At 37.8% G+C, this 21,104-nt stretch overlaps 2 protein-coding genes across 3 annotated transcripts in view; one reads left to right on the top strand and one right to left on the bottom strand.

Annotated features, from left to right (window-relative positions):
* pbx4 (pre-B-cell leukemia transcription factor 4) overlaps nt 1–16,264 on the top strand; it is a gene marked incomplete at its 5' end in the record, with an annotated part of 20,614 nt that extends 4,350 nt beyond the window's left edge. The window contains 7 exon segments of one of the 2 annotated variants that reach the window (XM_014024886.1): nt 8,486–8,730; nt 9,371–9,561; nt 9,706–9,841; nt 10,120–10,276; nt 11,752–11,822; nt 12,536–12,622; nt 13,216–16,264. In XM_014024886.1, the coding sequence (XP_013880340.1) occupies nt 8,486–8,730; nt 9,371–9,561; nt 9,706–9,841; nt 10,120–10,276; nt 11,752–11,822; nt 12,536–12,622; nt 13,216–13,305 (977 nt within the window). 2 annotated transcript variants of the gene reach the window in all.
* Nucleotides 15,915–20,361, bottom strand: lpar2a (lysophosphatidic acid receptor 2a). Its single transcript, XM_014024908.1, has 4 exons — nt 20,099–20,361; nt 18,622–19,374; nt 17,597–17,859; nt 15,915–16,506 (listed from the first exon to the last, which is right to left on the bottom strand). The coding sequence occupies exons 2-4, from the start codon at nt 19,370–19,372 to the stop codon at nt 16,438–16,440; spliced, it is 1,083 nt and encodes a 360-aa protein (XP_013880362.1). The 5' UTR covers nt 19,373–19,374; nt 20,099–20,361; the 3' UTR covers nt 15,915–16,437.
* Nucleotides 20,362–21,104: the final 743 nt, after the last annotated feature.

Genomic DNA, 21,104 nt, shown 5'->3' with positions numbered 1-21,104 from the left:
ATATTGTACAGGTTTCTCTTTCATTTTCTTAAAATGATCCCACACTTTTGAACTCCGTTGCTGGGTAGCCATGATACCAGAGCCTGTTTGTATAATGTCTTGTGACGTCCACGGCCTACCCCAGTTACCACTACTGTGCATGTGTGTCAAGGACAGAAAGGCAGATGTGGCAGCGGAAGGTGTCAAAGCAGTTTGGAGAGAAAAACAAAGTAAAGAACAACAACAAAAAAAGAAAACGATTAATCGACTATTAAATTAGTAATCGATTATTTTAATAATCGATTAGCCATCGATTAATCGTGGCAGCCCTACCTACATAGTACTTTAGCAAAAAATAATGTTTTTGGTAATGAGATAAAAGAAGGTAATTTAAAGGCCTCAAAAGCCTTTTTTTCTGTTTTTACTGGCTTGAATACTCTGTAAAAATAGTTTTACAGAAAACTGTTGAAAACTCTTTAGTGGAATTGAACAAAATTTTCACTGCTTTCTTTTGTTAATGTGTTTAAGTAATGACATGCACTACTTTTAGTTTTTAGAGATTGTAACAGACTTTTTATGCTGATGCTACAACCTTTTGTTTTGTACTGCAAAACCAGCAACCCCTGTAACACCAGTGCTATAAGCTTTWAAAAAAGGGCATGTACAGCCTTGCRTACCAAAGCATATAACTGCTGTAGTTGTTTACTCACCAGAGTCAGAGGAAGAAAACCTTTTTTTCTCCCTTGTTAACCGTCTGCAATGTTTACATCTAAATAATCAGATGTCATATGTTATATACCTCTGTGTGTAACCAGATTAATATTTTTTGCATAAACATAATAAAATATAGTTAGTTTGTGTAGTACAAGTTTTTCTTAAGTTTTATCAAATTTTAAACCTTTTTGTTTTGGGCAGGTAACCTTTCATGTCAGGTCGGTAACATTTGTTGTCATTTGCCCAACAGGGCAGGTAAAAAAAAACAAAAAAAAAAAAAACATGTCAATTTGTAGTATGATGTTTGTCTATAAGGATCCTATTTTTTATGTAAATGCTTTCACAGATGCACACCCTCCTTGTAGATTAGATTTTTTTTAATTAGCAAGTTTGAAACCATCATTTCAAAAGCAGCAAAATTAACTTGAATCAGCGTTTTTATTGAACGTCTTAATAGTATAATGTATGTTCAAATCTCCTGGAGGAGTAGTAGCCATCCTTTAAAAAGATGGAGAAAAAGGCTCCTTTAAAAAAAAAAAAATGTCATGTCAGTGTCTAGGATAATTAATTAGAGATAGAAGATGCATGTCAGTCACATTATCTTACTTTATGTTGGACTCTACCTAAAASAGTTGGTGAATTATGTCACGCCAGGTAATATGTAATTTGTAAAAGTTTCTATTCTCCAATGTGGAGTAAGTTTGTTTTTAATCATTTTATTATTTCATCTTTTATATTACTATTATCACATTTAATACCCTAGTGAGAAAACAACATAGAAAACTGCTTTTAATCTTATACAATATGGGACACTTAATTATTACAACAAAACCATATCTTGGCACAAAACAGTTGAGTTTATTGAAATGTTTTCGTTCTACATTTGGCTGAGATCTGTACATTTGTCTCATTGAAGCAATTTAATTATCATGTTTTAAGAGCCCATTTTGGAACAAATTAAAAGATATGAGTTAGGAACCTGAAGGGAGTAGTTTGTTCAACTGTGTGAGGGGACCCTTACAATTAATTTCACAGGAAACCACATAAACTCAATTAACACTGAGATATCAAATTAGCATTTTAGGTATTACAGAGGTTTGCGGTATGCTCCAAATAGGCTATTGATTTATCTACAWTTAACACTTCTTGTTAGTTATGCCCTTTGGTTTACTATGACAATGTTTTTTATATGAACATGCACARGATCATTTAAATAGCTTTTCAGGAATCTGTGTGGTTTGTGATGTCCTGCCACTCTTTTATTCTACTCTTTTGCAGATAAAGATGAGGAGAAAAAAGATAGGGTGTTGAAGGGGGCGCAGGAATGATACAGAGATTGATGAGGCAGTAAGAGCAAGAGTAATTACTCGGTGTCCATTCCCCAAGCCAGATTGGCAGACGGCTAATATCACATAGACCCCTGGCCCTGACAGACACCCCCACACACACATTGAGACACACACCCTAACTTAAACTGGAGAACCAGAGCTCCCTAACTCCTAGCGTGGGCCTAATAGTGTGTGGGCCAATTGATTTCCCCATGTGGTATTATTCCTGAAGGAAATGGGCTTTTGTATATTAAAAGGGGATGTTTCATCAAGGACAATGATTTAGCTGTGCACTGGCTGTATATTTAAAAGGAAGAAACATGTGGGTTTATGCATGCCTGAATGCAAAAAAAGAAAGGAAAAAAAAAAGCCAGAGGTAAACGATTAGTCTTTTTTTCTGTAATTTATTTATTTTTAATCAAAATGTCTAAAGATGGCCCAGCACACCTCCCAGAAGTTGTATTATAATTGTCTTTTGGCTTCCCTTCAAATTAAACCACACAGTCAATTTCATTTGAGGTTATTTGCAGCTACATGGTCACATATTAATTAAAATAGGTTTTTGCACCATGCAATATTGAGTGTCTTGTTTGTKYTATTTATCACAAATGAAAAAGACTCATACATTTTATCTTCCCTTTATAGTATGTCTATACTTCTCAAACTGTTTTTAGGTGGTGCTTTCAAAAGAAGTCAGCATCTTCTTAATTAAAGATATGTAAATTAGGTCTCAGCTGGATTGCACTAGTTTTGCGGCAGTGGGATAGGAGAGTCTCTGAGCTTGGCTTCTAATCCTGACTAATTAAGGATTAATTACAATTGATGGGTGTCTTCCACCCCTTAGCATTAATTCACATTGCTGTCCTAGACAATATGTTTGTCTGTTTCACACCATGTCATAAATACTGGAGAGAAATAGAAACATCAGAGCCGGGAGCGGGAGGGGTCTAAACAGCAACCCAAAGATTAGCAGTATTCATTAAGCATAGTACGCTTCATTAGTGTAGTTGTGAATTAAGGCTGTAGCCCTATTTTTCTTACATATTTAAATCTGTAATCTGAGAAGTGAATATTTGTTTAAATATATATTTATAATGTAAACTTTGTTTCATGTAATTGTATGAATGGATTCAAAATGTATGTTAGGCACAAGTAACCAAGTATCATTCCCAAACATAAATACTGTTGAYGCAAAGGTTTTATTCTTAACTTAGCAGGTACATATTTGAACTGTGCAGACTAACCATGTCGCATCAGTTCTCTCTGGCACCATCTGACTGTGTCATAATGCTTGTTCACKTGTTATAAATGGGCACCGCTCTTCTGATCTATGGCTTAATTGCCACCAAATTTGCATAACAGTGCAAATTAACGACCTCTCAAATGAGCGTTCATTTTTCACAAAGTCTTTAGGAGCTCCTTAAGAGTCTGTGCTAATGAGCACAGGAGGCAGCTGGCCTGATGAGAGTTGACTGAGGGAAGATCCTTGCAGTGCTGTAACAAGGCTCCTGCCTAGGTGCTCCTCACCCTTTTGTGACATTTCAGATTTTTTTTTTCATACTGCATCTTTCTCTCCCTGTCTGTAGAATTTTACTGGACTGGGGTTATTAGGGTAACATTGTGCTCATAGGTACTTAACAATGTTTGAAATATCTGTCCCTTGTTTTAGTGTGAGTCATATTGACAGGAAGATATTTTCAAGGAGAAGGAGATTTATTTCTTGGTCTCTTAACTTGGCCTGATAAGTGATTTATTTCTAGTCAGTCTGACATTTTTTCTACACTGACTTGAATCAAATTTTACTCAAATGGCAGTTGAGCACCAGCTGGGAGCAAATATCATTCATTTAATACAATTTATGCAATCTCTGTGAGCTTAAATTATAGGAGGCAAGAGAATATGCCATTTTCTGAAGATCRTTTGACTAAATAAAAACAATTACAACAAACTACAATGAGATTTTAATCAGCATCTCAATGACTTTAACTGGTCAAGTCACTAATATTTATTACTTAAATATTTATTTTTTAATTTAAACATAGGGAAAAATAGATGTTTATGACTGAATGTGAAAAATGTGTGTAATCATGTACTAAGTATGTGGGACATTTGCGATCAATAAATGATTTTAACTCTTTTTTTCCCCCACATCATTACTTTTGTTAGATTTATTGTTTCTGTTTTTATATAATATTACATTAGAATGTAGATTTTTGACTTGTGAAAAAATATTGGAATGGTAAGCAAGAAAATTATTTAAATGACAGTTTAAATTTATTAGGAAAAATGACAGTCACAAAAATAAATCAAGTGTTCTGTTGTCTGATAATTGTGTACACAATGCAATGGCACAGTTGATATATTTCCCCCTTTGTTTTTATTTGTGTTGTTATCATTGCTTAAGTGTCCGAGCCTCTCCATCCCTTTAGGTAATTATGGGCTGATTAATGATGTGTTGGACTGAAGCGTTGTTTGCCCAAGGTGTGAATTCTCCAATTTACACTTTTGTCAAAACACACTGTGTTTATTCTGGTTGTTTACCTCTGAGTGTGTTTGTTTGTGTCAGAGTGGGGGGGCTGTGTGCAACAGCCCAACTACCCAAACAGATGCTTATTAGCATGAGCTGCTTAAAGTAGGAATGAACATATGGATTGGGCTCATTTAGTTGACTGTCCTTTACACAAAATATTGACTTAAAGCATTATTAAGCAACCCATGCTTATAATAAATGGCATCAAAGATTAGGATGGCTAAATACAACTAGCAAGCAATAATGACAGAATGTGATAAAGACAATTTTTGCATCTTCCTGCATTCAACAACTTTGATTCTCCACCCACAGCGGTTTTTCCGTACTAAATTTTAAAATCGTATGTTTTTTTTTTGTGCATCATTTTCTGTTGTCTTTTTATAATGTAGTGTGCTTAAGTATTTTGTGTAATATTAAAATTTAAAATCAAGCTTGGAAGTTTTGTCATGCATTTTAATATGAAAGGTAGGCTTTCGAAAAGTTGTTTTAAGCATCTTAGTTCRCATATCTTTGCCATTACTATGGATCTATAGCTTGTTAATAAATTCATATTTATCAATTGTATTACCTTAAGTGAAATTTTTTTTAGTAACGTAAATTTGCAAATTTGTGTAACACATTTTCACTGTAAAGAGATTCTGCAAATTTTGTGAACGTGAGCTATTCTAATTCTATTTTTATATTATTAATGGAAACTCTGGTTTTGCCATGTTTTATTTCTCTTTAGTGTACTCGCTCCCTAACGTCTGTGCTCTGAATTTTGTGTATTTCTGTTTCTCTCTCTCTCTGTGTGTCTCTCTCTCTCTGTCCCTTTCTTTCTCGCTCACATATCTTCCTGTGACTCCTTTTTTTTTCCCCAGTTCTCCTTGGTTCTCCTTCTACCCTCTCTATCCTTACCTTTTTTTTCCTTCCTTTTTTCCTTCTCTCCACCGATCCCTTGCTCTCTCCCAGTGAAAGGCTGAGAATACCCAAGGGAGCTGATGCAATTAAAATGCTAATCCTGTCTGTCTACAGAGAGAGGGAAAGGGGGGGCTGACAGCATGAGGGATTGCGGCTCACATGGAGAACTCGACTGAAATGGAGAACAGGGGGTGTTGGGGGGCACTGGGGGAGATGTGTGTGTGTGTGTGTTGGGGGGTGTGCTGAAAGGGAGAAGGGGGAGGGGATGTGTGTTGGGGGAGACGGAGTGAAAAAGGGGATGCTAGTGAGGGAAAAGACAGACAAGGATAAAGCTTGTGCTGTGAGCTGAGCAATGATATACTGACTGCGTTTAAGCCTTATCTATGCCTATGTGTGGAAGGGATTGCAGTTAATGTACAGCACTACACTATTGGTTGGGTTGTTCACCTTTACCTGCACCACTTTATATTTTGCGTGTTGTGTCTGCRCAGCACAATGTTTCCACATTTGCCGTGCAGAAATGAGAATGATTATGTATGCAGTGAGAGCCCAGCTGGATACCCTGAATATTTCATAGTATATGTTTCTCGCTTAGTCTCTCAATGCCACACCGCCCAGCTTGGCGTGTAACGTATGCATAATGGTGATTTCTAAAAGCTATGGATGTTGGCTGTGGGCCCAAAATTGTTTTCCTTTTTTTTCCTTAAAAAAATTAGTRATTAAAACATAATTTTTTTACAGCTCTCCCGAGTTGTTTTCTCTTTGTTTGACACCTACTCAAATAGTAAGGCAAAAAGAAAGCTGCTTAAATACTAGAGAAGAACAACTTTCAGTTCATTGCTTTGCGAATCCTAATGTAAATTTTCTGTTTTTAGTAACAGGGATTTGCATATTCTTTGTCTTTTTACGTGTATGTTTTACTGTCCTTTTCGGTGCAATAGTTGTACTTATCTCAACAGCTGCTATGATATCACCAGGCCGCTAGACTGTGCATGAGTGCAATTCTGGGTAATCACAGCTTAATTGAAGTAATTAGGGGAATGCAGGGGCATTAGGCTACAGCTGGGGGCCATAATGAGTCACAGCAAAAAAGGAGGGGGTCGAGGTGAGAAGCTCCAAAAGCCACCTTTGCCCTCTTTTTGGTAGGTCATTTGGGTATCTCACTGAATAGATGTATACACCAAAATACATCTATGTATGATTAAAATCTGCAGCCTGATGATCACAGACTTTACACAATCAGTTTAATCCTTATAATCATAATGTAAACAAATAACATTCATTGAACAGTTTAAAAAAACAATAGGTTATCAAACTAAAGAGTGCAGAAATCATTGGAAATTTTGAAAGTGAAAAGAAAGAAAGGAGGGAAAAAGATGGGCGAATCAGGGTCATTAGTTCAGGCGACTGGGTCTGCTGCATTCCTAAGCCCTGAGATGGGGGAGCAACACAGCAGGAATGTGCCTTGGGTAGAAAAGAAACGCTAGCRGAGAGGAAAGAAAAGGGCAAGAAGAAACACGTTAAAAAAGAAGAAAAAAGGTGGACAAACTGTTTCTAAAAATCCGCTTCAAAAGTAGAAAATCAAATTGAGAAAAAGAAAAAGCAACGCTGTACTGTGTTATGCCACAGCTCCATTCATTTGTTGCCTTTAATTGTTTCAGTACTACAAATCTTTTTTTTATTGTGACCAGCAGTATTCATTTTGCTGAGATGTTTACAGCAATGGGAATAATTGTAACAAAATAACCCTCAAAAATTAACAAAACAGGTAACTTGGCAAGACTTTGATGGGGAGCTTTGACTAAATATTATAACTCCTAATGAGGACAGGTGTCTGACATGTCATTCTTTCAGTAGGTTCACAGCTATTAATTTATAATTTTTTCTTTTACTTTTTTTAAAATGTTATCTTTAATGTTCAGTTTTCAAGATCAGAATTTGTGAACGCTTAGTTTGAACCAATATGTTCACGTGTAATGCCAACTAATTCATTATGCAGAAATTTAAGCATATAGTTTAGAATCACATTTGATAATAATTTAAGTATCAGCTACTTGCCTAAAAGCATTTATTTAAATGTTTCAAATACTTAAAATTCAGCAAAAAAAAATTAGTATGTAAAACATCCATCCATAAAATAGGTAGTTTATATTTTATAATTAAYAATCACTAAATATTTTCACTGATGCTTAAAATGTAATTTTCATATATGTTATAGAAAATCTTTAGTTTCTGTTAGCTTTATTTTTATTTGGCAATTTTTGTGAATTTTGTCTCAATCCTGAAAATTGATTATTTAAACTGTAACTCTGTGATTCATGCCTTATAATGTGTTTAAACAACTTTTGATACTCTGGTTAGGATGTTTAATTGCGTTAGGGAAACAACTACTCTTACTTTCTGAAGTTGAATGATAGAAAAGCAAAAAGGGCAAGGGGAAATTTAGTAAAGTGTTAAAAGCTGCAGGCTCTGAAAAAGATCATTGTCTAAAGCTAAAACTTCAGAARCAGAGTGGTGTCTGTAAGGGTGAGTGTGTGAGTGCATGTGTGAAAGAGAGAGAGATGAGAGCAAGGCTGCAGGCTGACAGAGGTCCTGGTATAATACAGTGGTGGAGAGCTGCGACTGATAACTATACTTATGGCCACTGGGGCTCATAGTGACAGCACATGCACTTCCATTACTGGTCTCATGCCTCATGCCCATATTTCTGGCAGCCTGCCACAGAGGAAACGCACTGCCCTCTGCTGGTGATTGAGTGGAAGATCAGACTTATTGAAAATTCATTTAGTTGTTGACAACCATGACTCAGGGGAGAAACCTGACTGTGTTTTGACAGCCTTATTATTTTTTTAAAGTTTTAGCAGTAATAAAGCATCTTTATCTGCCCCACTTAAAGATACAGAAATAGATGTTTTCGTCTGTGGTTTGTCAAAAAAAAAAGTCTGTAAAACAACACTTTGTGAAAAACTGTTAAATTGGATTTTTTTGGCTTGTTTTCTTGTCTAATCATGCAAAATTTTTGTTTTTTGTTCAGTGCTGAGTATACGAGGTGTGCAGGAAGAGGACCCCCCAGATCCACAGATCATGCGATTGGATAACATGCTGCTTGCAGAAGGTGTGTCAGGACCAGAAAAGGGTGGAGGATCAGCTGCAGCAGCTGCAGCTGCAGCAGCAGCAGGAGGCTCACCCACCGACAGCAGCATTGAACACTCGGACTACAGAGCCAAGCTTACCCAGATCCGTCAGATATATCATTCTGAGCTGGAGAAATATGAACAGGTTTGTTCTGAGTATACTTAAGTGATGTTATAGACCTCCTTAGGTAATTTTGTTTGGCTTAACACAAATCAGTTATTGATTTATTTATTTTTTTCCTAGTGTGTGAGTAGTTCATGCTTTTCAGGAAAAAATAAAAACGTCAATTGATCAGGTGAGAATTTGACCATAAACTGGCTTGTAGGAACTCACCTTAAGAACTTGTAAATCTGCAGCATAACAGGGGTCGTAACATTGGCATTTAGGATTTATTAGCTGTAATGTTTGAAATTAAAATTTATGCAAGAACTCACAAGCACATACAACAAAAAGTGTGACTCTGGAACCCACCTAGAAATCATTGGCTCTAAAATAGTTTCTCATTGTCCAGTTAACAAAAAAATAGATAACTTAAAAGTCACCCTGTGTATTAGAAAGCCCTTTAAAATGCGAGTTTAAATATGCTTTTCTTAATATTAGCTATGCATTCAAATAATTATATCYGTACATTTGCTTGGAAATTAGGTTGAACACTTTTGATCTTAGAACTGACAAACCTCAACCAGCAAGGCCTCATCAAACCTCTGCACAGGACAGAACCCCTACTTTGTTCCATCTTTGACAATAACATTTCACCACCTTCTCTTTTTTTTCCCCTCCCAAGGCCTGCAGTGAGTTCACCAACCATGTAATGAACCTGCTGAGGGAGCAGTCTCGCACACGGCCCATCTCTCCCAAGGAGATTGAGCGCATGGTGGCCATAATCCACCGCAAATTCAGCTCCATTCAGATGCAGCTCAAACAGAGCACCTGTGAGGCCGTCATGATCTTGCGTTCACGCTTCCTTGATGCCAGGTCTGTCCACGTGTGTTTGGCTGATTTTTCTATAATAGTCATTTTTAAAGCTTTAATAAAGGACTTTGTGTTTTGTCAGAAACCTGCATACTACAGGTTTTGTTCATTATTTCTGTCTGTTCATTATCTCCTCCTGTGTGTCAGACGTAAGAGACGCAACTTCAACAAGCAAGCTACAGAAGTGCTGAATGAGTATTTCTACTCCCACTTGTCTAATCCTTACCCTAGTGAGGAAGCAAAAGAAGAACTGGCCAAAAAGTGTGGGATCACTGTATCTCAGGTAAATTACTCGACTAACCATCGTCTAGAATGGACAGTCTGTTAAATCGAAAAAAATATATTATTTTGTTTAAAAAAGCTTCATGTAATCATCATTTAGGTTAGGTTCTTATTTATAAAATGAATAGTTTGATTTTCACTGTGGCACAAGTTCCAAAAGCTTAATTAAAAAGGTGAGCATAAATTATTCTCAAAAATAGTTTTCGCTGAGAGGTGCACAGCAGCTAAATTGCTGCAAATTAATCACGGAGTTGAAATCTAAATCCATCTGTTCCTTAGGTCTCTAATTGGTTTGGCAACAAGAGAATACGCTACAAGAAGAACATCGGTAAGTTCCAGGAGGAAGCAAACCTCTACGCAGTAAAGACGGCGGTGGATGCTGCCAATGTGTCGGCACAGGCCAGCCAGGCCAATTCTCCAGCAACACCCAACTCAGGTACGTTTCAACACCACGTTTTCTTCATCTGGTTCATGCTGCAGCAAGTTAGCTATTCAAGGAGTTTTYCTTTTGTCAAGTTTTCCACTCTTAAAGCGAACACAAACATTGCAAGTAGGAACATGTCATGCATTGTTCAAGTGTTTTGTTTTGTTCTTTTGTGTTCTTAAATGACTGCTAATTTGTTTCTAGTGAGCAATTAATTCTGTTTTGTTTCCCAGTCATATTTGTTTTGTTAAGTGTCTCCCATGTGTAAAATGTATATATGTTGCTCATTTGGTCTGTGCACAACAAGCAGCTCACGTCTGCCTGACATTCTGTGATTTATTTTGTGTTCACACAATTCTTATAATAATTCAGTTTCTTGTTCTGTTGTTGTCCTGAATTAACTAAACTTTTACAGGTATTTATATAGTAAACTGTTTGACTTTTAAACAATTATAGTAGCATAAATAGCACTTTGCACTTTTGYTTCCATTCGTGATCATTTAGAAATATAAAATCATTTGGTTCTCTTTAAATTGTTTAGTACATTCAGAATATGTGCTGGTCATCTGATTTAGGTTTTAATATTGACTAAACTCAAACACAGAGCATGAAACTGTGAATAATTTAAATGTAATTGATTACAAAAAGAGTAGATGGTGTCAGCTATGTAGCATTTTGCTTATCCACCAACCGAGGTTTAATGACACAGTAATGTAATTGCTGCTCAGAGTTATGTAATTATTGCAAATGAACATTTGATTTGGATGAAAGGGAAAACTGAAACATCTGCTACAGCTGAATCCAGAAGGAAAAAAATGTGAAAGCAAATAACATTCCATGTTCAGTTCAATTCAAGAGCTGTGTTGACAGTTTCATATGTAAACTGCAATCTAAAATTGTCTTAAAATATTTTCTCCAACAGCAACTTGACATTGGAATAGTTTTAATTGTGGTTAAGAAAATGAAACACAAGTAGTGAGCCGGAGCAGCTGTTGTGGCTTCAAACATCCTGTAACCTTTCGAATAGAGATAAAATGAAAAGCTTCACATCCTCTGTTATTGTTAGCGGCCTGCCTCTCAACCTCACCAGAAGATAACAAACACATCAGCTCCTAGGAAACCATGCGTGTTAGTCAATCTCAGTTCTCCAATTTATTCTGTTATTAAGAAACTGATTAATATAATCCAMATAAAGGGGCAACCCAGTCAAGGCTAGAAAATGGATTTGAAAGTCATTGCAAGCTATCAAACTACTTTTTAGTTGCTTTTAAGCATGTAAAAGTATTTATTATAAGAGTACCTTTCTTTACAGTGAGAAACTTAAATTTAGATTTCATAAAAATAATTTAGTTAACATCTTAGACATAGTAGTAGTATGTTATTGTATTGTAGTTTGACAATTGACTACTTTTATAAGTATATCCTAAAAATAGACTTACACACTCAACTTGGAGGGTCACAGGGGTCATACAGATTGTCTCACACAGGTGACACTTACCTTGGCCTGCGTTCCCTCAACGGTGAGGGTCTGAACTTCGCCCCCTCTCTACAGCCTCAGGTATGCAGCGAGGACAGCTGTAGAGTTGATCTCAGTGGTGCTAACCTAATCACAAAGGCATCCCTGTGTACCTTCCCATAGCGTAGCTCCTTTTGACCTTTCCTTGGATTGTATCCTGTCCACACCTTTATTACCTCTAGCTCCTGCCCCACATAGTGCAAACTGACCATTTTTTGATCTGAGAACCTTAAAAAACATAACTTATGAAGAACATGTATGCATTGTTTATATACAGTATAAAACTTACATGGGTTCTGACTTTGTTCAGAACCAGTTTAAGGGCATTAGTACTGTTGAGTGCTATTTTAAAGGAGTATACAACTGGAATGATCCCACAGGACAAATCTGGAGTKCAAATCAGTTTTTCATTAATGGTCAGTTTATTTGCTCCTCTAAAMGTTAATAAGGTCTCCTCCTTTTCTCAAACTGAACCAAACACCCTGCATTWTACCACATGTCCACCCCCCTTACCTATGTAGTTCATTAAGACACCTTTTAAGATGTGGTTAGTTTTTGTTAATACTGGGTCTCTTTGTGCTGTTTTGGAARAGGTTTATGCAGTCGGGTAATTTAACTGTAAATGTAGCAAACTGTCTTTTTAGAAAACCTTTTTGGTATTTTATGTAGATTATGAGGCATTTGTGGATGCTGTCAGCACTTGGCTAATTTTCTAAATATGCTAATGTTTTGTACAAATGTTTTGTTTCTGACAGGTGGATACCCTGCACCGTGCTACACACCTGACGGACGGTTATGAGGAGTTGTCGAGTAGTGGCCTCTTCATCCCTCATCGTTTGGATGTTAGTACCATGAAAGCACCTTGATGTGCTTTTTTTTAATATTTGCCATTTATTTGTTATAGTTTGTGATGCGAGGCAGGTTAAAATATTTTACTCTGTAATATCTAAATTCAATAACTCAGTACAATAAAAATTATAACCAGAATCATCAATCGAGTACAAGAACTCATTTGTGAGTGAATGTGCATAAAAAGCGAGGAAGCGCAGAGTTTGGGGAAGGACGTAAACAGCCTGCTCTGGCTGTGTTTGTTTTAGAAAGCAAAGATCATTCTGACCCACCTCCTTGCAATCTCAAATTCCACATGTAGATAAGACAAATAATCAACAGGTGATTTTCACTTGAAATGGCAACCACCGTGAGCTATTTCTAGCAGATAAACTAGATTTTGTTGATTGTGTAACCAGAATTTATTTTAGCTAACTATTATTTAATATGAAAGGAAATAAACTATTTACAGATTCATTTGTCTGTATTCAGTCTTATCTTGAGGCTATAAATCACTTTCACTCTGAAGCTAATTAAAGTGATTTAAATGGTTAACTATTAAAAAAAACTATTTTTAGATGCTGAATTCTTTCTTCTCTGTCTGCAGACTAACAGCTGGCAGGACACCACCAACACCCCYTTGGTTACCTCCCCTCCTGGTCCTCCTGGTAGTGTCCACTCCGACACTTCCAACTGATTTGGTGGCTCTTCTCACTTTAACTTCATTTCAACTGCGGTCTTCTCTGATTACCATCGTTTGTCCCTATTTTTCATATCCTCCTTGTCAACAAGCCACATAAAGTTGTAAACACATTTCATGCACACGCGCTGTGCTGGAACCAAGGACAGCTGTACAGTAGTTAGGAGGATTTCTCCCTTCGGCTCTATTCCAGTGCTCCAATCTTCATAAGTCACAATTAAAGGGGAGTGGAGCACACAAATACTAAGAAAATACCCTTACGGTCAAGGACGTTTTGAAAACCACTGATCCAGCTGTGTAGATGATCATGATGTCTGTACATTATGTGTATATGCACGTTAACTTTACACAGTGCTCTCACAGCTTGTTCATGTGCTGTTGACCTCCACATTCAACTCTTTGCTTTGGGAAACTGTGCGTAATTGCCCGTATCTGCTGAAGCCTTGGCATCTGACAGCCAAACTCTGGATACGGACCACCAGGGAGCTCTGCTCACCTTGCTTGTACCAAAGTGCTGCCCCAGTGTTCCTCTGAGATTACCCTCTGCCAGCTCAACACGACACACCGTCGCATCTCCGTGTCCTTATAACTCGACGTGTCATCCTGTTAGGATTTCGAAAACGAAAGAAAACTGCGACGTGCACAGAGAGGTGCATGCGACGACCCGCCAAACACACATATCACAACTTCTCAGCTGTTTTCATATYGCGCTGACATCAAAGGTGTGTCGAGCACAAACGTTGGCAACCTTGATATGGGCTTTTACCTTTTTTCAAAGGTATTAAGGTGGACCACTTTCTAAACACAGCAGGACAAGTGATAATTGGGTTGATGAGAAGGAGAATAAGGCAAAGAGGAGAATATCTTTGGTTGAGTGGCTGTAACTAATGGCCCTTTTTGTTGCTAACCAATAGAGGGTGTTGGTAGATGGCTTGTAGAATTTACTTCTTACTTTCTTGTTTACTAGTTCATTTGATTGTAGGCTATTTTTTAATGCTGTTTCACCAAGAATGCACCAGCCACCACCAAAAATTAGTTCACTAAAGCATCTTAATGGCAAGAAAAGAATGGTGAAACGACTGTGGGGCATCGATGTGTTATTGGGTCAAACGTGACATGAGTTTAGAAATGTGACYGTCTTCCATGCATGTAGGACTTCTAGGTGTGAAATTGTTTTCATTTAATCTTCCGAGTTTTTAAGCATAATTTTTATTAACAGAAAAGGTAAAATTATTACAGTCAGACCAAAAATGATAAAAATGCATCATGTATTGCTATGATGTGTGTCTGTGTGGGCATGTGTACAGGGTTCAGGGGATGTCTTAGTCACACTGGCTGGTGCCCGTTTGAACTTTTGTAAGCATTATTTAGACTTGGTGCTTCCACCAGCTAATAGCACACAAGATAGGGTTCAGCTGAGATTTCCTTCGCATCTTGTAACGTAAAAGCTTGAGAGCCCAAGGCAACACATCACAACCTATCGTTGTACCAAAACCAAAAATACCAAGTTCAGAAATGTAATAATGCTATTCTGTCTCTTTAAAAAGGTGGCGCGCAGCCATCCTCTTACGTTCGAGGAGGGGAGGGATTATATTCGTATCCGTGTCTCTTTGTGGTGTTGTCATGCCTCAAGTTGTTTTAATTTTTGTTTTGTTTTATTTTGTTATGGGGCTTACTTAAGTTTCTGGGTGGAGTAAACACATCACACCTGTAATTTGATTGTGAGCATAACAGAAATACTTTCCCCTTTTCTCTATCCTTTAATAACCTCTGGTTATAAAAAGAAACAMCAGTTTTTGTTCTGTAGCTAATTGGGTAAGGGCTTCTCTCCTCTGTTACCAAATAAAAAAAAAGGCAGCACTGGGTGTAGTAAAAACTTACATGTGAGACAAACCTGCAACGTTTTGGGGATTTTCATCTTTTTGGAACTATTTTATACATTAAATGTTATTCGAATAAGAAAGCATTTTGCTAGTAATAAGATTTTGTTCAAACATGTTACAGAACAAGACCTGAGCTTGAAAGCTAGTYACATAATCTCACATTGAATTTCTTTTGTTACTCTCAGCAGTTTGTACAGCTGCATCGTGTGAGTAATGTCGCCACACCAAAATCTCATGCGTGCCCCTTTTTCTACCTGTTGTAATGGATGTCACTGTACAGTTTGTGTAATGTTTCAGTATTCTTTCTTTTCTTTTTATAAAAAAGTTGAGATATATCTCACAATATTCAATAACTCTGTATCACCTTTGAATATTATTTAGGTTTTTTTTTCGTTATGTAACCAAGTTGCAATGTAGGGTTAACATATATAACATGGTGCTGTGGAACTAAGAAGTCTCTCTTATGGACTTGTTTTGAGTTGAACCCCCCCCCTTCTTGTTTGATTCCTTTTTTCATTTACTCACTCAAGTAGGACACCTAATTGAAAAACACTAATCATTAAAGTAAAACCTCACACTTAAATACCAGATGTCAATATATCCTGTTTGTGGCCCCTTGCTTTTTGCAGCAGAGCTGTAATTCTAACATTTAAAAACCATATTTCTATACKGTCAAACATTTTTGATTTTGCGAGTTCCACAGCACCAAATGGCTTTATGACCTTTTTTTTTATTTCTTTGTTTTTATTAGTATATTTGTATCTCCCTTTTCCCCTGTATTTACCCCTCTCTCTACCTCTGTCTTTCCATTTCTCTTGTATATAACCCCACTGTTTTCAGACTTGTGAGTCTGTATAAACTCCTTTTATACCTCAACTTTAGAATCGATCTAGAAAGAGTAAAACAAAAACAAAGAATATGACAAATTGTAGTGTTCTTAATAGGAAATTATTAAAAAATAATTTAGTGTGGTTTTCTTTTCTTCAGTATTTCATTTTAGGAGTGTTTCATTTTATAATTTGTCACAAATGCTCTTGTGATAGTCAAATGTAATAAAAGGAGAGATTGCACCATTTGATGATTAAAGTGAATTTGTTATCCACAGAAAAAACAAACATCTTCCTGCAGCATTGGCAGAAATTCAGCAGCTTTTTGTCCATTCAAAAATCTTTGTAAAAAAAAAAACAGTCTCTCAGGTACAAACATTTTATTTTTCCATCATACCACACACTGTCCATCTGTCATCTCAATCATCTGTGTCCTGAAGCTTCCACAAAGTCTGATCTTCAAACTTCTGGAAACTGTCAAAGGTTTTCTGTAACAAATTCAAGAACGATATACTCAGTTAGCTGCATTTTCATAAAAGTTGTCATCAATTCTTGGTGTTTTTATCTCATTTGTTGCTTTAAAATCTAAATTCATTTTCTTTAAAGTAAAAAAAAAGTGCAATAAATCCACTTCTGCAGCTGTCAACAGCAAGTCTCTTCAGGTTTGTCTCCATGGTCTCAGTCTGTGTAACCACCGGACTGTTTTGTTCTTTATGACCAACGGCTGCAGCTCCTCCCGCTTGGATTGAGTGCTGCTCGTGTCCAACAATCTTTAAATTAATCCAGAGATGCTCAGTTGAATTGAGGATTAAGCTTCGACTCGACTTTGTTTCTATTTAAACCACTACTCCATCTTYTTTTAAACTCTGACCAGTTTCTCAGTCATGGCTGATGAAAAACATCCCCGCAGCATGATGCTGCCACCACCATGCTTCACTGAAGGATTGCTGTTAGCTTATAGCTTAGCCTCAGACATGGACTTGTCGTTGATGGCCTGAAAGTTTGAGTTTAGTCTCATCTCACCAGCAGTTTCTTAAACATGAGATTCAAAACAGTCYRGTATTTTGTTTTTCCTGTCACTCTTTCATAAAGCTCAATTCTGTACAGTTTATAGTGATCCAGCAGATCCTCTCATCTGTGCAGAAGATCTGTCCAGCTCCACCTCCTGGATGTTTTTCTGATGAATACCCTCCTTAAACTGAGAGTTTTGGCAGACAATCCTGTTCATATGCACAGCACATTTCATTATTTAATGCCAAGTTGTGGGGCAACAAAACAGATTACTAAGAGGAATGAACGTGATCATTTCTCATGAAGATGTGATTGTATCTACAGGCACAGCAGATACAATCACGTCTGCCCCTCCAATCAGATTCTGAGGAAGAACGCTCCAGCTTTAAACGGAGCAACAATGTTTTCTCAGAAATCAGCTGCATGCTTGAGGTGTAAAGACTGAATGGCGACAGAAACAGGAAGTGTCACAAGTGGAAAGTTGAAAAGTGGAACTTTTACCCAACAAGACCTCATGTCATTGTTCTCTATAATTTACTGGTTGCTCTTTTGTAACAGAAGAGTTACCTCCTTCAGCGGGGAGTCGATCTCGATGGGCGAAGACACTTGCTGTCGATTAACGCCTCTTCGACACAGACAGCACAGGATCCACTTGAACGTCCTCCGCATCTCGTTGTCCCGCAGGGAATAAATGATGGGATTGACCAGAGAGTTACACTCTGCTATCACCAAGCAGTACTTCTCGTATTTGTCGGCCTGGCCCTCTTTACCCAACAGACCGTCCATTAGGAGGGTAATGAGGCCGGGGGTCCAGCAGATTACAAAGGCCCCTGGAGAAAGGTGGATTATAGTGATCAAAAGGAAAGAACAAAAACGTACATTTTTTACTGAGCCACTCATGTAATACGACGCCAGTCTCTGTTGTGTCATATTTCCTCCTCGATTGTTTAGCATGTTCCATGTAAAACWATTTACCTGTCAGGAAATGAGTCACTGGGGCCGTGAACAGGGCGATCGGGAYGAGATAATGAGAATTTTCTAACAAACTTCAAAGTTAAATCGTAGGGTGTTCGTACGAGTRCAGAAAACAAAAAGCTGGCAGAACTGGTTTGTGGAGAAATCTCAGTCATGAAGCGATCAGAACAAGCTTCTATTCTTTAACCTTAAGCACTTTAAAACTGTAAGAAAGTTCGTATTCAATAAATGAAGTCGATATTAAAAACACCATTGTTAAATAAAATGATTTGTAGAAGGAATCAAACCATACAACACCAGAATTCTGGATCTGAGTGACGTTTATTGTCACTCAGGCTGACAGGAAACCAACACTCAGATCTTCAATACCTTTGAAATGTGCTCACTAATGTCTTGAACATCGTAACAAAAAGTCAGGAAGAAACAAAATCGACACAATTCTTTCCTCATTAATGGTTAGTTTTTCCTTAAATCAGAAGTTTATATGTTACATTTTGTGCCAGGGTTCGTAGTGTGCCATGAGTATCTTTACAAACATTTAATCTGTTAAGAGTCTGGAAACAGAAACAAAGAGAAACAAGCTCTATGGAGAACATGTAACTGGTGCTGCTTCTCACCCAGAACCATGGAGATGGTTTTCATCAGGTTGACCACCGTTTGGTTGTGGTGCATCTCCGAGGTGTGCTCGGACATGGACCGACTCTGGCCCTTCACGTAGTAGAAGATGCGAGCGTACATGGCCACCATGATGAAGAAAGTGAGCAGGTTGAGGACTGCCCAGAAAATCAGAAAGCGGCGGCTGTAGAGGGGCGCAACGGTGGAGCAGTCGTCGTGGTCACATTCACAGTTCCAAAAGACCGAGGGAACCARACCCATGATGATTCCAGTGGCCCAGATGCAAACGATGAGCAGCACCACCCGCCGCTTGGTCATGTTGCTGTGCAGCTGCATGGTTATGATGGTCTGGTGGCGCTCCACGGCAACGGCCAGCAGGTTGGCTACAGAGGCAGTTAGGCTGATGTCAATTAAAGCCCCTCGGATGTACCACTGCTCCTTAGTTAGCCTTGCAGTCCAGGGACCCGTGTTCAACATCAGGTTAGCGTAGGCGAGACCTGCAAACAGGTCTGCTGCAGCCATGTTGCCCAGCAGGTAATAGATGGGGAAATGGAAGCGGCGGTTCTTGAAAATGGCTACAATCACCAACAAGTTGGCCAGGACTACAATAACACACACCGTCAAGCCCAGTCCGATGACAAAAAAGTCCCGCACGGTCCACTTTTCTCTCAGCTCCTTGCCCACCAAGTTGTAGAAGAAGGTGACGTTGTGGTTGGAGTCGCAGGTGTTCCACGCGTTGTTTTCAGAGGCCATTACTGCAGAAACAAGGAGGAAAAACCCGAATAAAAACAGATTCTCGCCTCCACCTGGAACGTCTTAAACAGAGATCACTCCAAAAGTAGTTCGCTTTTCAGGTTCAAAGTTAGCGTTCATGTAAATGTTAACATAAACAAATCTGCCTTAAATTCAGATCTTTGAATAGTTTAACACTTCTAGATGTTCAACATTAATTTAAGTGATTTATTTAAACGTTTTTCCTGCAGAAATATTGAGCATTTAAATCTATCARTTTTCTGTGTTGAAAGTCAGGTTGGTGTGGGTGAGAGTTCAGATCTAGATTTATTGTTCTGCTGTAAAACTCACTTGTTTCAGTTTCACCACCAGAAGAGTTAATTTCTCCCAGACAAGCCTAATAAAGTTTTGTCAGTCTTAAAGGTTTTAGAGCCTTTTTTTTTTTTTTAAACCGCAGCTTCTCCTTGTTGTTGCACTTCTCCCTTGAATGTAGACTTCGACATTGTTTGGTGCAGTTTTCAGTTCATGTTTTTCTCTCTGCTTGTTCCAATTAAGTTCAAAACCTTTAGACACAATTCAGTTTTTTTAAGTACCCTACAATATATATCCTACACATTAAAATACATTTCCAAAGAGGCAAATAAAAGTTATTTTTCACTTGTTTGTCTGTCTGTAAAACCGGATATTTACACATGTCGTGTCTGGAACAAGTTTTCGACAAAAGCAGGTGTTGAAAGCGAAACTTACCGCTTATTTTAGAGACTCCTCCATCCAGACGTGTTTTAAAATTAAAACCGTGACTCAAGACGCCATCAGAAGAAACAGAAAGTGTTGACTCTCAATGCTGTTCGACCATGTGCGGTGCAACATCTTCATGTCGACGCSTGTCTGAATCATTCTCACTCGAATCAGCTGGACCTGAACTACAGGTAACCCTGCTGCCTTCAAGTACCACCTACAAAAATCGGACAAAACACAAACACGTCACAAAACCCCATGAGACGGTAAACTTCACGTGAAAATATATRAAACATGATCAAATAACAAAAAGGTACAAATAAAAAAATGTTTAGAGTAGCTAATCTCCGAATAAAAAAGCAAAGGTGCAAAAAAAACCAAATAAACCGATTAAAGACAAATAAAACTGTAATGGAACTAATACTTTATGTTTGAGCAAGTAATTCATGACATCCTTTAATGACCTAGGTTTTCATGACATGTTCATCTGCAGATAGAATGATTAAAGCCAGAACAAGATTTGCTAACAACAATAATTATTCTTAGATATCACTTGTGTTTATCTTTGTGTTTTCCATTGACCTTGTATCAAATCTTGCCAAGATGGTATAATGGTGTTTGTTAATATATATATGAGGCCTCTCGAGACACAGTTCGACAACAGAGTTCAACAGTAGTGTGGAGAGACAGAGAGAAGCAGAGGCACAGAGACAGGTTGTCTGTGTTTCCTGTTGTTGCAATAAAACTCAGCTGATCATCTCATGGAGTACCTTCATTCTTCACCACATATTTCTGTCTCTGTTGTTAAATAAATAATCCAGCTAACAGTTTGGCGTTGTTGCAGAGACCACTAGGAGATCGATGGACCAAGGCCACATTTCAGGTGGACTGATGAGAATGAGCAAGGACTGGACTGCTCAGGATCGTGACTCCAGCTGGATGCTGGTGATGATTGTGATGGATGATCTTGAATAAGCAAAGAACATTGAATTTTTATTTTTGGCTGTTGAAGAAC

The sequence above is a fragment of the Austrofundulus limnaeus genome, unplaced genomic scaffold (genome assembly GCF_001266775.1).
Source record: "Austrofundulus limnaeus strain Quisiro unplaced genomic scaffold, Austrofundulus_limnaeus-1.0 Scaffold4, whole genome shotgun sequence".
Lineage (NCBI taxonomy): Eukaryota > Metazoa > Chordata > Actinopteri > Cyprinodontiformes > Rivulidae > Austrofundulus > Austrofundulus limnaeus.
The sequence above is the reverse complement of the archived record's forward strand: the minus strand, read 5'-3'. Positions and strand labels throughout refer to the sequence as shown.